The 14,946-nt window shown below is 42.7% G+C and overlaps 1 protein-coding gene across 1 annotated transcript; it reads right to left on the bottom strand.

Annotated features, from left to right (window-relative positions):
• Nucleotides 1-2,513: 2,513 nt before the first annotated feature.
• LOC139918056 (serine/threonine-protein kinase BRSK2-like) lies at nucleotides 2,514-13,935 on the bottom strand. The gene is made up of 19 exons (XM_071907317.2): nucleotides 13,851-13,935; nucleotides 13,469-13,563; nucleotides 13,068-13,153; nucleotides 12,020-12,160; nucleotides 10,942-11,058; nucleotides 10,511-10,544; nucleotides 10,047-10,115; nucleotides 9,456-9,602; nucleotides 8,258-8,289; nucleotides 7,934-8,098; nucleotides 7,579-7,676; nucleotides 6,423-6,573; nucleotides 6,240-6,300; nucleotides 4,719-5,343; nucleotides 4,485-4,533; nucleotides 4,201-4,324; nucleotides 3,639-3,849; nucleotides 3,382-3,471; nucleotides 2,514-2,713 (listed from the first exon to the last, which is right to left on the bottom strand). Exons 1-19 carry the CDS (start codon nucleotides 13,933-13,935, stop codon nucleotides 2,514-2,516), a joined length of 2,580 nt encoding a protein of 859 aa, XP_071763418.1.
• Nucleotides 13,936-14,946: the final 1,011 nt, after the last annotated feature.

The raw sequence follows: 14,946 nt of genomic DNA, 5'->3' as shown, positions 1-14,946 counted from the left end.
TTTATCACAGGCAATAGTTATAATAGTGCACTTTTTATATTTAAATTATGATACAGACATTTCTTTTTTTAACACCTTATTCTACTGACCCTTAGGAATGGAGAATAGTTTACAATCTTAGCTAGAGTTGGGTCAATGAAAGTGGAGGTGAAGGTGGTGATGATGACAAAGATGAAAATGATGGAGGTGAGCAATCATAAAGTGTGTACGGACAGTGAAGCTAACGACTTCGTACAGTTTCTCTTGTGCTGATGATGGCTACACAACAGGTGAAGGCAGACAGACAGGTCAAAGGGACAAGGCATAAAGCAAGAGATGAAGAGAATTAGCAAGCATTCAATGTGTGAGAGAAAAATTGTGTGCATGTTAGGGTTTGGTTGTGTTTATCCATCTAATGCTCCTGGGTCAGTCACATATCCCTACAGGATGTTTGAAGAGAGCTCCTTGTGTTATCATTTGTTTGTTCAAAAACAAGCCTTCCTCACTTTGTTTCTGTTACGCACAGTGACGGCTCACGGCGTCTCACGCAGCCATCATCCACTCGGCTCACACACATCCCTGTTATCAGAGCTAAGCGTGACGAAAGAGATGTGAAATAAAAACAAAGATCATCGGAGAAGTGAGGTGAGAGCAACCTGTCAGTAATGCAATCAAAATCATTAAGATACTGAAAGAAAGAAGGGTTGGAAAGGAGTGGTAATGAGGAAAGGAAATAAATTCTTGAATTAGCTCTTGATACATTTTGTTGGCATAAAATCAAATATGTAAACAAATCCATAACACAAACAAATGACCAAATAATAAATAAATAAATAAACAATAAATAAATAAATAAATAGGCGGATAAATATATAAACAAAAATAAATAAATACACAAATAAACAGCACTGTAGCACTGCGTATCCCTCTGAAAACATTCTGCAATTTTGTTGCATATTGTGCCGTATGGAAGACTGGTGATGAATGTCGGTTAGTCTGATAGAATACTAGAGTAATACGTGACCGTCGGAGGTGCTACGTCTGCTTGCAGAATGGTGCGACTCTCAGTGATGAGGGCGGGTGCAGTGGTGGACTACTTGGCTTGTTGGTGAACACTGGAGTGAGGGACTGGAGTGTGGTAGGAGACTCTCTCTGCTTGCTTCCCATTTTGAAGTCCTGCTCAACAAGGAATTGACATCGCAAGCTTTTTGAGTCCGGGCATCATGAGAATGTCCATTGATGAATGTTCGGAGATTTTGTTTTTTTTTTTGTTTTTTTTTGTTAGTTTGTGTTTTTTGTTTTGTTTTTGTTTTGAGTCAATATGTGATTACTATGGCAATATGAGACAAGCTCAACGAGAAAGGTCTGTCCGATCCACAGGCCTGGAATGCTCTATTCATTCAATCTGGGCACAAACAGCAGTGATGAGGTTCATGGAACTATTCACGCATAGTGTTTTTTTTTTTTTCCATATATGTTCATATTTCTTTTCAAATCAAAAATACTTTTCTTCAGAGCAAGGGGGTTCCAACGCAAAAAATCTTGGTTGCATTGTTTCATATTGTCTCTGAGTAAAAACAAAATACAAAAAAATTCCAAACACATAACTTTAAATGGATGCCTGCCAAAAACCGACTGGTTCGCTTCCCGTCTCCAACACTGAAGCATGTGTGCTCAGTTCCTACCTTTACTGCTCTCGCTGTGCTACTGACATCCTCAAAAGAAATGTATAATCCTAAATTAAACTAAATAAAAAAATATTTTTTTTCACATTCACTTAGCTTAACATGTTGGTTTTCTTTACCTCAGGAGAAGACATTGCTGGAATTCCCATTTCAGGGATGTAATTTCTCCCAAGCAAATCAGGACCTTTTGCTGTGTTTTGTTCAGCTCATTCATTGAAGTGGTAGCAGGTTGCTAACTGTCGGGGTGCGTCTGCTGAGATACTGAGGGCAAAACGTCTTCCAGTATGGATTGGTAATTGTATGCTCCTTGATAGTGGTATGAGTTGGATAATTTTGAGACTAATCTTGAGAACCATCACAAGACTTTGTGTTCTTTCAAGTTCTTCCTTTTTGGTGTCAGATACTGTATTGCAATGATATGGTAGACTAGCCTATCTGATCATGTTAGCATCCTTTAGCAGGCTGATTTGCTAACTGGCATGCACGTTAGCACTTCAAAATTCCTAGTTTGATCTGTGAAGCTGTATCTAAGATGGATACCAAACTGCTCATTCACGTATATTTATTTTTTCATTAAAGGGTGAGTCCTTATCACTTCTTTTTCATTCAAGGGCAGGAATCCTGGTGATCCAGAAGGTCGAGAGAATGTCAAGTTGAAAAAAAAAAAAAAAAGCATGAGAGGGGATAAAAGCTATTTCTCAATCCTTGCAATGGTCAAGCACCTTCAATTACTTAGTCAAGGAAGAATAGGAGATAGCTCATGGCTTGCAGGGATACTTGGAGATGAAGTTATACTGTCTTGTTTCCAGTGTTGTTTAGGCATCCTGCTGCACGGTCTCTCTTTCTGTCCTAGGGTTGGGATTGGGTTCCGTTGGAGGACAGCAGTCGGGTTCTCTCTTTTCCAGAGCCTCTGCGCTGCAGAACTCCCCCGCTGCCTCCTATGCCTCCGCCGTCGCCTCGTTCACCCCACTCGCACCTGTCGCCCCCACCCTCGGAACGCCGCGAGTTCTGGCGGGTGGGGGTCCCGTGGGGCCGGCCGTTCTTCTCATCTGGGAAGGGGTCAGGAGAGAAGGACAGGAAAGTCACTCTTTAGCCCATGTGTCAATGTAGCTATGAGCTGTAAGCGGTGTATTTGTGTGTCAGGGTCAGAAATTAACCAGGGCTTGGGCAAAAATGGCCTTGATAGTTAATAAAATGCCATTTTAAAAATGAGGGGTCAAAAAATGCCCCCAAATAAGTGAGTATAAATGAGTACCCTTTTTGACATTTTACCCTGTTCGCATTTTATTCATTGAGTTGCCAAATATTCACAGAAACAACCGAGTACGCAGCCTGAAGAAGTAGAAAACGTCGGCATTGCACAGCCACCAGTAGAAAAAAAATGCCGACCCCATACAAACAATTGTGTGAACAAAAAATAAAAGAACCAATACTGTAAAAAATTGAAGGGTGGAAGATGTACTGGTTGGGGACAGAGAGGAGAAAACTGCACCAATCCTCTTCTGTAAGGCCTGCCAGTTTCTAGCAGTGAGAAAGAAGTGTGGGACGTGTGGTATATTATGATCTAAAATTAAACAAATCTTAGTGGTTGCCCTAAATTGCCCCTGAAAAGGACCCAAATGCCCCTTTAACTCAGATCAAAAAAATGTAACTTCTTACCCTGTTGTGTGTGTCTGTGTGTGCACACATGTATGCATGTGTGTGCAAGCAGTCTCACCAGAGAGGGCCTGCACCATGGGCTGATCATGGGAGCTGAGAAGCTGGGCTTGAATCGTCTCCACCACTCGTTTGAACCTGCGACTCGGACCTGGGCATGCACACAAATGCACACAGAAACATACATACACACACACACACACATTTAAGTCGGTACACACCAAAAGTAACTCAAGTAACTCACCGCCACCAAAATATCCCACACAATTTTCAACCGCATACACAAAATTGTACTAAATCAATCATTCCTCCGCTTGCCTGATATGAGGGTGAACGTCACGCTGTAGATTCCTGTCTCCCTCCTGCCCTCGCGCTCGGTCCTCTCCCTCTCTCGCTCCCTCTCGCCCTCGGAGAAGGCAATGTCCACCTGGAACTTGACGGGCTTCTGGAAGACGGAGGGGCCGCCGGAGGACTTGTACTCGGCCCGGAAGCTGGTCTGGGAGAGGACGCTGTGGCTGAGCGATGGGATCTGCGTGGTGGGGAGACAGAGAAGAAGCAGAGAGACCGACAGACTTACGAGGCGGGAGAGGTATGGGGGGCCAACGTGAGTATAGAGAGACAAAGGGTGAGGGTGAGGAGAAGAGAGAAAGAGTGAGCCGTTGGTGAAAGAACAAGAAAGCAAAGTGATCCATCAACGTGCCACGAGAGAGTAACACTTGAAACAAAGAGAGAAATAAAGACAGAAATGAAGTGCGTATGAGAGTCCATGTGAGTTCCTTACGATTATGTTTTGCCGGTGAGAGTCATGCTTTCTACAAACAAGCTGGTGGTGAGCTGTGATACTGAGTGGTGTGAGAGACAGACCACATCAGATACTCACAGACAGGAAGGCGTGGACGATGTCAGCTTTGACCGAACTCAGGGGTTTGTCTCTGATCACCACAAAGATCTGGTCCTCTTTCTCCAAGCTGATGAAGTTCCCAAACCATGACTTCTTGGCCAGCCTGGGAGAATGGACACACATGTACAAAAACTGTATGAGCAAAAACACGAGAAAACAAGCGCACACACAGACAGGTTTATAGTGCGATAATGGGTCACACTTCAGCAGCGGTGTATCTCAAGGGTGTGTGTGTGTGTGTGTGTGCATGAATGGTGACTTACTCAGGGCTGGACTCTGGTGTTAGGCTGGACATGTCCTCCGATGTAGGTACTAGAAGAGGGGATGTAATGTCATTTAAGATCTGAGATATTCATTTTTAACAGTATTATCTTAGATCTTCAGTTTGGAGTCATTGGACAAAAATCATTTAGATATAATCAATTTTTCCTCATTAGAGGAGTTGGTGCATCCCTAAAAAAGACAATGCTACTCCCATATAAATATGAGACACTCACCTTGCAGTTTACGACGGTGGAAGCGGGGTGAGCCCAGCAGGTTGTTCTTGAAAGAATTGAGGCGGGTCCTCCAGTGGGCGGAGCTGCTTGCCGCCATGCCGCTTCCCCCTCCTGGGCTGGAGGGCGGGGTCAGCGACAAGGAGCCCACCCCTCCCCCGCCCTCCGCCCGCGAGGAGGATGAGGACGAGGAGGAGGAGGGCGGGGTGGAGGAGGGGTGGTGAGGGTGGTGGACGGGGGTGCCCAGGGGCGTGGGCAACGGAGAGCCCTGGGGAGTGACCTGCGGAACAGAGTGGGCAGAGTTTGGGTAGAAGCTCTTAGTCACTGACTTGAGGACAGAGGACGAGGGGAAGAAGAAGAAACGGGGGAAGGGCGAGAGGAGTGGAGAAGGGGAGGGTGAGCGGGAGGGAGGGTTGTGCAGGGGCAGGGACTTGATGGGCTGGAGGTGGGGTCGCTCGGCGGGTCCCTTGGTTGGCAGGGTCTGGGTCTTGGGATTGGGGGGAGCTTTGGGCTTGTCGTGAGCCCTCGTTGAGCGAGGAGTGGTGACGCTTCCCTGTTTGGGCTCCCTTGTGAGGGGGGTAGCGGTGGCGGAGGTGACGTCGGACTGGCTGAAAGTGAAGACTGGGCTCTGATAGGACTGGGGAGTGGGTTTGGAGGGGAGCGGGAGAGATGGATAACAAGAAAGAGAGGGGATGGAACATAGAGAAAGAAGGATGGAAATGAGTGTCATGGCTCGTGACAAAAGAGTGCATCTTGTGAATAATGAAAGTGTCAACTGCACTTCTACTACAACTAACTATAAAAACTTTCACCTACAGGCCCTACAGTCAATTTTCTGTTGGATGCCTTTCATATCTTTCATGAGTATGCAGTGACAGTAGACAGTGGTAGTGACAGAGGTACAATGACAGTAAATGCTTCTTTATTTTACTATTCATTGATAGTTTTCATACAGTTTTGATGTTCCACTGTGTTGAAATATGAACAACAGTGCAAATTATACATTTTGTTAGATGGAAAGCAAAGAATCCTGTAAACCAAAATTAATTTATCAAATTGAAAGGTTCTATGTTAATGTTGTCATGTGACACCAATATCAAGCTAATTGTGCTCACATCTAGTTAGTGCATGTTGTAGAAGTGAAAAGTGAAGTGGAGACAGAAGAAAAGCTATGAAAAAGCCAATGAAAACTTCCAGATGGGTGAGATTTGTTCTGAGGAATTGGTGTCGTGATGATGTGTAAAATGATTCAGGAGCTTGACAGATGGATATCTCAGGGGGGTATGTGAGGTGTGCTCAAAATTTATTGAAGCAGTTTAATGTCAGAAACATCTTAAATGTAGAGCAAGGTTACAAGATTGAAGTAAATCATTAACGTTTATGGTAAAGCTTTCAAATTCAGTGTTTAATACTGCATGTTTGTATCATGTTATTAGATTGTTAAGGCAGTCATAGAAGTAACAGTTGTTTACAGCATATTCTCAATTCAAAGCCAATGATAACAGCTGACCAACAGGCCCTTACCCTGGGACTGCTGAGCGGGCTGGAGGAGAGACCAGTGGACGCTCCACTGACTGAGCGAGACCTGAGAGGGTCACCAGACGTCAAAAGGTCATTAAAACAGACAGGGAAATAATTCAACTACAAACTATGTGAGAGAGAGAATATCTTTGAGAGTGTGTGTACTGTATGTGTGTAAGCATGTACCTTTGGCTGTGTGCAGCTGTGTCCAGGGCCCTGCGAGGCGGGGTGGGAGACCCCTGTTCAGTGACACTCAGCACCTCCAGGCTCTTCCTTTCTGGGCGGCAGCGGCCGTGACGCGTCAGCATAGGAGAGTCCACGCGCTTTCGAGGAGGGTCTGCTGTGGGACCCCACCAAAAAGATATTACAGGATCCGCCAACATCAATTTCAGAATCCTATGTTTTTCTCACACACAACTTACGGAGACAACTGGCATCAATACTTGAACCATGAGACCATGGTCAAGAAGACTGGTAGCCTCTATCCCATGCCAGTGGTATTATAAATGCTACTGTTTCTCAAAATGAAGACCACATTTCCCATAAACCCCATTGCGTCCTGTCATAAAGAGGATGTTTCTACTTCCCCTGCCTAGCGTCACTCTGCGTGCGTTTGTTTTCTCTTTTGCTCTACTGAAAAGGATAAACATGTTGGAAGTGATTTCTCCATCAGCCTTTCATTCATTTTACCATCTGCCATTGTGAGAAACTCTGAAAGCTTAAGCTCCATTTGCACTGGCAGAACAGCGCCCTCTTCCTGCTTTGTCCCATAAAGTAATCCAGCAGATTTCCTGTGTGGTACACAATGTAAAATGCAGTGTAGAGGCCGGTAGAGGCTGCCAGTCTTCTTGGCAATGGTCTCCTTTATTTACAGCAATTATACTAATGTCTCAAAATGTATGTGGTAATGATTTATTGATGCTAAAATATTACACATAGCAGCTCTAATTCTAAAAGTTTCCATAAAATTTAGATGTCATCACCTGACATTATTTTCAAATCAAATCCAGCTAGAAGGAACTCGGTAAAACTGTGAACAATTCTCCAACTTGCAAAGCTGCAGCCTCCGTAATGGTTTATGGTTTTATGGTTTGTTAAGTGTTTCTTCTAATGGCAAAATCACCAAAATCGAATCAACTGATCCTTAGGCCAAGGTCTATCTGTCTACCAAATTTTTGAGATATCTTGCAAACAGACAGGGGTGAAAACAACCTCCTTCCAAAATGTGTACCAGTGTATGTAAACATACTTGCATGCCGTGGTACAAATCCTTCACAGAAATTGGGGCAGAGAGAGGGGCTCCCTCGCTCCAGTGGCTCCATCCTGCCACCTAATGACTGACCTACGTCATTGCGTGGAGGCAAGTCCTCATCCTCGTAGCTGGGATAGCGCTCCTTCCTGTCCAGCAGTAGGTAATAGATCATCTTCTCTTGGTTGTCTCTGAGAGGAAGAGAAGGAGGGAGGGAGTGAAACGTATGAGAGGAGATGTTACAGTTTGGTGAGAGGGATGTATAAAGGAGTGATATGTGAATACAGCAGGTAATTCTTCTAAAAAGGGCGAGTAGAAGAAATAAGCTAGGGTCAAATAATTCAAGAGAAATTAGCTAAAGAAACACTGAAAGAGAGATAGAGAGCACTCAAACACACTGAGACACACTCATTCAGAAATATGTTTAGAGTTGGGAGAAAATGCTTACTCTTCACATTGCAAATCGCGGGTGAGTTTGACTCGGTCTCTGAAGCAGCCCAGGGAGTGCATGCTGTCCAACACATCTGGGTCCAGCTCAGTCAGGGACAAGATCCGCCCAACACATATCCGCCTGGGAGGAGGCTGCTCAGGACACGGCTCATTACGACCGCCCCTGGGAGCACACACACACACACACACACACACACACACACACACACACACAAATGACATGAATATGACATATATGACGCCACATCACTTAAAATGATTACTTCATTAAACATTAATTTCACTCCAAGGCAGTCAAGTGTACATATGAAGGTATACTCACTGATACCAGGCGTGTTTCTGGATGGCCTCTAGCTGTAAGGGGTGACAGGGCAGATGGGGCCATTAGTCGCTACAGTCTGTTAACAACCAGATGGCCACAGAGCTGTGCGGTATAAACAATTCACACCAGGTCCCCTTTTTACGTACACAAAAAGTCACCTACTCACGTCTGAGTATTTTGTATTAAAATCAATTTGCTACGTGCATTGGTCTGAGAGTTTAAAGAAAAATCACGCATCACTATTGTCCTGGAGAAACCTTATTCAACCTGAAGCTGTGTCCCAAATACATAGAATAACATCCATGATCCTAAACCCAATTAATATTAGATAGGACACGCCTTTCACAATGTACAAATATATGTAGGCATTCATAGTAAATAGAGACAGTTTTTTCAGTTCTTGAAAAGTGAACCTTTGTTGATATTCCTTCCATGACACAGACAAATGCTCTATAATATATTTGTATCTGTGATTATAGACTTTCAGAAAGAATACTTTGTAATGTTTGAGGATTTATGCTATCAACTCAGATATAGGTCAACTAGATCAGCTAGCAACAAAGCAACAAAATCCAAATACAGGTCTGGACCTGGCTGCTGGTAAAACCACATGACAATTCCTGATGAGTGCCAAGCTAGTCCTTTAAATTCATATTGAAAAATTCCTGGCACAAAGACCCCATTTCCACCTGGCATTAACATGTTTCCAGATTGTATTTGGACACAAGGTGTAAATGCACCCAAGATGCATTAAAGCAATGCAATTGCGTCTTCAATCCACATACAACGATGATAACAGAAATAAACGTCTGTGTGCAGATCCAGCTACAAAGTGCAAACAAGGCAAAGACAGGTAGGCAGATCTAATAGTAATTTAAAACTAACTAGAAGTATTGAAGAGTAACCTATCAAATTGTATAGTCTGTATAGTATAGTATTGTGTATTATGTCTGCTGTCAATTCGTTCTGATGAAACCATTAATAGCATTAACAACAGCTCCATAAAACTGGAAAAGGTTTTACAAGGGAAAAATCCAAATTCAATGTGGATGCAGGAGATGCATTTTAATACAGGTGTAAACGTAATCAGGCTAAATCATTTCTGGATACAATTTGGAAACGAGATGAATATTAATGGCAGGTGTTAAGGGGGCCATGCAGACCCACTGTGCCTGAGGCTGTGAGTGCGGTCCCGTACCGTGAGCCTCTTGTCGGGGTTGACCTCGATCATGCCCTTGAGCAAGGCCTGGCAGTCCGGGGGGATGAAGTGGGGCATGTGGAAAACCCCGCTCTTCACCTTCTCCAGGAGCTGGCGCAAGTTGTCATGGTCAAACGGCAGGGCACCCTGTGGGAGAGAGGGAGGAAAAGGAGGGGAGACGGAGAGAGAGAGAGAGAGTAAAGAAGACATTGTAAAGAGGACTCTGATCTGTTGTATAATTTATAATTTATACTATTTTTCTTATGTCATTTTGTCCTACATTTGTTGTATTTGTTGTTTTGTTGTTGTACACATTGGCAATATGTTCACATGTACTGTATGTCATGCCAATAAAAGCTCACTGAATTGAATTGCGAGAGAGAGAGAGAGAGAGAGAAAGAGAGAGCGAGAGAGAGAGAAAGATTAAGTGAAACAGATGGGGTAGAGGATGGATAAAGATTTCCATGGAAGGTTTACAAAAGGGACAAATTTATATGAACGGCAGATAGAGGAGGGGTGTATTCAAAAAGTGAGGGATAAAATATGTATCTGGAAAAAAAGGAGAAACAAACGTGTGTATGAAAGACGTACCACCAGTAGAGCAAAAAGGATGACCCCACAGCTCCACACATCTGCTCTCCGCCCGTCATACTTCTCCCCCTGCCGAAGAGAGAGAGAGAGAGAGAGCACCCATGAATCCAACAACTGATTGTCTGAACACTCAAATGAGCTACGGTACATGATTAAATCCACTGAAGGGCAATTTCACAGACGACTTAAGCCTTGTCCAAGACTAAGAAATTTCTTTCAATAGAAATCTCTGTCAAAAGGAACATTTTAATCCAGCACTTAGTCCATGAGAAAATACTGTGAAAACAGCTTCTCATTCACAGGATTGGATTATCGCCATTTTAGATTGTATTTAATAAGACATTCAGTGCCCTCCAGAATTACTCTTTTTAAAAATGAGCCTGCAAAGAAAATAAATCACCTAAAAAATTGGCTATATTCTCCATACAGAATGTATGGAGAGGCAATGTTAAGAGTGGACTCACCCGTATAACTTCTGGGCAAGCATAGTGTGGTGATCTGAAATGAAATATAAATATTTTAGAGCAGATACATATACTATAAGCAGCATTACAAGAATTGGTACAATACTAGAAGAACAGATTGTTTTAGGTATATAATGTATGTATGTGTGTAATATATAAAGTATTATATGTGTGTGTCCTGTATATACATGTTTTTGGCTACTCTGCCAGCCCTTTTTCTCTAATATTTCCTATGTGCATATTTATTACTGTATGCGTGATGTTCTTGGCTACTCTGCCAGCTACTCTTGTTCTAGTACAATATCGTACATATATGTGTATATTGCAAGTTCCCTACAGACAAACTATGAGTCATTTTAGAGTGCACACATTATTTATAAACACACACACACACACACACACACACACACACACATACAGCTGGTACTCACCCACAGCTGGTCTCTAACAGACTGTCCCCCACCTGTAGGGAAGCCATGCCAAAGTCAGCAATACGGATGTTGTTCTTCTCATCCAGGAGCAGGTTCTCAGGCTTCAGGTCTCTGTGACTGCACACATACAACACAAACTATTATTATCAGACAGCGTTAGACAAATGGGTTTAGGGGTGGAAAAATAATTTGTGTATACACAACATATATCATTTGACGTGTTGAAGAGAGAAGTGAAGTCCCTGCCAGTTCCCACTCCTAATCAGTTTAACCAGGAGTTTAGCTGTCTAGTACTGTTTGTGGTTTGAATACTGGCTACAGTATCACATGTTTCTCTACTCCTGTCTCGCTCCATACACTGTCACAAAACATCCACTTATAAGTGGCTGCAAACATCAGCTACTACTGATATGATTAAAGAGGCATGACCTAGAAACAATACATGTTTGTTGCTGTTGATTAAGGCAGTGGAAACCTGTTTTCTGTTGCCAAGGAACAGTAAGCTGGGGTTGATTCTGTGTTGTTTATATACAACACTAGTGAATAAACAACACCAGAGCAAGTTGAGAAAATATTTGTCTTAGGGTTTTGCAACTAGTGGCTGAAAAGGGGAATGACAAATGATCATGCCAAGGAATAGTACTAATGTGCTTGTGTGAATGTTTATGTGTTTGTCTCAATGTTTGTAGGCCTATGCCTTACACTGAGTAATCATATCTGGCATGTGTACTATAATAACATAACGTATAATCTTGTGTACTGTGTGCAGTCTGCTGCATATAAAGTACCTGATATGCTCTACATCAAAGGTTCTCAAATTGTTTTCAGACCAAAGACCTCCAAAAAGATATGCAATTAGTGGAGGAACCCCCACCATCACTACACACACACACACACACACACACACACACACACACACACAATCCACCCCATCTGGGAGCGTTTTGGCCAGGCGCTCCCATCAAAGATCATTTTCCTGTTTTTAGATTTGATTTAGGACAGAATAGTAGATGGAGAGTTTTTTTATGCGTGACCCCAGACCCCAGTTTGAGAAAAACTGCTCTATGCAAAAACCAACCAGATGGAGTGACTGTGGCAGAAATCCAAGGCAGAGATGATCTGCCTGAAGAACTTCCTGGCCTCTTTGGGGGTCAGCCGGCCCTTCTTCACTAAGTAGTCAAACAGCTCTCCTCCTGACACATGCTCCAACACCAGGTACCTGCCAACACACAGGGAGGAACGGTGTGATACTCATCCGGTGCAATCTTCATCACTAATAATGTCCTAATCCCTCAATCAGTGCTTTCCCAATCAACTTTCAAATGGGGGGCAAAAAAAAATTATATGAAGGAAGGAAGGAAGGAAGGAAGGAAGGAAACTATAGCCTAAAAGGAAAAATCCACCCTCAGATACTCTTACACTGTTAGATATCATCAATTTGTGATGTTCAGAGCGTTATTTTGCAAAGAAGTGTTTTTTATTTGTGTAATTTATTTGTTGTATACACTTTCCCTCAACCTGCCTTGTCTACTTCTACTTCAAATAGTGATTTCCTACATTTCTCAGAATGACTTTCATTCTTTACTCAAAGGCCAATGTGTTTTGTGGCTGCATTGCATTCTGGTCTATTGAGGCTACTGTCAGAAATTGGAGAAATGGGTATTTCTGCCTCTTCTATGATAGATTGGTGAGTCTAGAAAGAAGCCCTTGCTCTTTGATTCTGAGGGACTGACACCAAAACCTGACGTTTACTGTTAATGTTTTAGACATCTGAAAGATTTTCTGCTGTCAAACTCTATTGTACCAGCACTGTGATGTCGTCTACGTTTGGCCAGTTATCCACAGGAATAAGAAAAATACACCACTAAAGAACAAAATGGGCCCAGAAATGCAAAGTACATCACCAATAGCTGTTTTTTTTACCAGTGTTAAAGTGTTTTGGACAAATCAAAAACAGGATAAATGCAGGAGAGAGAGGAAAGAGTGAGAATGAGGGTGATGAAATAAGATTAATATAGAGTAACATTTATCCATCCCACTCAGGGTCTGATCTTCAGTATGAAAATAGGCAGTCAGACTGTGCTGGGCCCAGCTGTACGGAGCCTTTGAATGTACAATGAACTCACAGATATTTGTTATTCTCGTAAACATCATGCAGCTTCAACACATGCGGATGCTCAATCAGTTTCAGAATGGCAATCTCCCTCTCCACCTGGCCAGAGAGAGAGAGAGAGAAAGAGAGAGAGAGAGAGAGAGAGAGAGAGAGAGAGAGAGAGAGAGAGAGAGAAAGAGAGAGAGATGGTGAGGATACAAGCATTTCAATCACAGTTGAGAGGAATTCAAATGGCAGGACACAGTGCATATACAAACCAGTCAATGTCAGTTTGGATCTACTGAATCATACTGAATCAATTGACTACTTCAGAAGTCAAATGTAGAGATTATGAAGCAATGTTGTAGATAGTCCGAGTACAAAATGTAATGCATGAACTCATCAGCAACAACAACAACAACAACAGCATCATACCTTCATCAGAACTGACTCAGACAGCTTCTCTCTGTTGACTATTTTGATCGCTACCTTCTGACCCGTAATGCAATGGACCCCAAGCTTGACCAGTCCTGTAAGGCAGAGAGAGAGTGAAAGAGAGATAGAGAGAGAGAAAGACAGAGAGAGAGAGAGAGAGAGAGAGAGAGAGAGAGAGAAGCAAGAGGGGATGGGGAAAAGACAGAAAGAGAAAGGTAAAGAGAGGCCAATGCTTGCTACTTAGATCACATATTTGCAAACTTTACCAAAATAACTATGAAAACTAAACTAATTAATACAATAAAGCAGTTTTAAATCCTTTGTCACATTGCTATTAAGTTTTATATCATTTTTTAAAGCAAAAACTATTTGGTATACTCACCTGTCTGTCCCTTCCCCAGTGTTTTTTCCAGTCGGTAGGGCCCAACATATTGAGCTGACTGACTCAGAGACAGTTCCTTACTCATACTGCTCTTACTGCAAGCTAATACACTACTATTACTGCACTGTGGTTATTGCAATTACTGTGATATTATACAGCTAGGAAGTTAGTTATTGTGGAATACGGTGCCGGACTCAAAAGACGGATTACTTTTTGCTTCAGTGATACAAATAGGTTAGATGTAACACTGCTACTTACTGGGAGAGCGTGTAAAAAATGTACAAGCCAAACTGGTCCTGACCTATAACTTTTGGATGATAATTGAACATTTTTCATCTAAACCCGATGCACTGACACAACTACTTTCCCGTTTTGCAATAGTAGGGGGGTTTTCTGGTACATTTGCTTTGAAGTATAGCAAACATGTATACTAATTGAACTAAATAGCTTGCAGTTATAGAGGTAGGCAAAAGCTGAGAAACTGATATATATGACACAAATACAAGGCTGTTATGCGTTAAATACTGACCACTACTCTAAAGATAAACATGACAAGGTTGACGAGCTAATAACTTTTGCCTCTGTACAACATCAGCTTATTTTGTATTAGCCTAACGTTACATGTCGTACCTCATTAGGCGATATATTACAGGTAATATGAAAATGAACGAAGAGCACGGGTTTTCTCTGTGTATTTCACGTCTGCAGTAAAGATTTATACCTTTTGCTGGCCTCGTCTGTTCACGAAACGTTAAATATGTGAACTGGGCATTAGCATTGAAATTTTTATCAATTATATCCACTCTGTCAGGCCTATTTTACAGGTGGAACAGCATGCTATTTAGCCTCACTAACCGCTCCGGCACAGCAACACAGCTAGCTTAGCTTCAACGTCTATCCGCGTCTCGCCGTCTGTCAAAACCGACACCTCTTAAAGTTTCTCGGCATCACGAAATGGTATGTTTCGTCGGACGGCCACATTCTCGCAATTTTTCGAGAGGAAAGACGTATTCCTCGCAAAACAACCATCTTTTAGCGTAGCACCCTCCCCCTCCCTCTCTCTCTCTACATCCCTGCAAGTAGCGGATCACAGCAT

This window comes from Centroberyx gerrardi, chromosome 20 (assembly GCF_048128805.1).
Source record: "Centroberyx gerrardi isolate f3 chromosome 20, fCenGer3.hap1.cur.20231027, whole genome shotgun sequence".
Classification (NCBI taxonomy): domain Eukaryota; kingdom Metazoa; phylum Chordata; class Actinopteri; order Beryciformes; family Berycidae; genus Centroberyx; species Centroberyx gerrardi.
Note: the sequence above shows the minus strand (reverse complement) of the source record. Positions and strands in the feature narration are given on the sequence as shown.

Coding starts and splice junctions, on each gene's coding strand:
- LOC139918056 (XM_071907317.2), bottom strand. CDS start 13,935: ATGAGTAAGGAACTGTCTCTGAGTCAGTCAGCTCAATATGTTGGGCCC. Junction 13,154..13,468: donor CTGAGTCAGTTCTGATGAAG/GTATGATGCTGT, acceptor CTCTCTGGCCAG/GTGGAGAGGGAGATTGCCAT. Junction 9,603..10,046: donor TCCTTTTTGCTCTACTGGTG/GTACGTCTTTCA, acceptor TCTCTCCCACAG/GGTGCCCTGCCGTTTGACCA.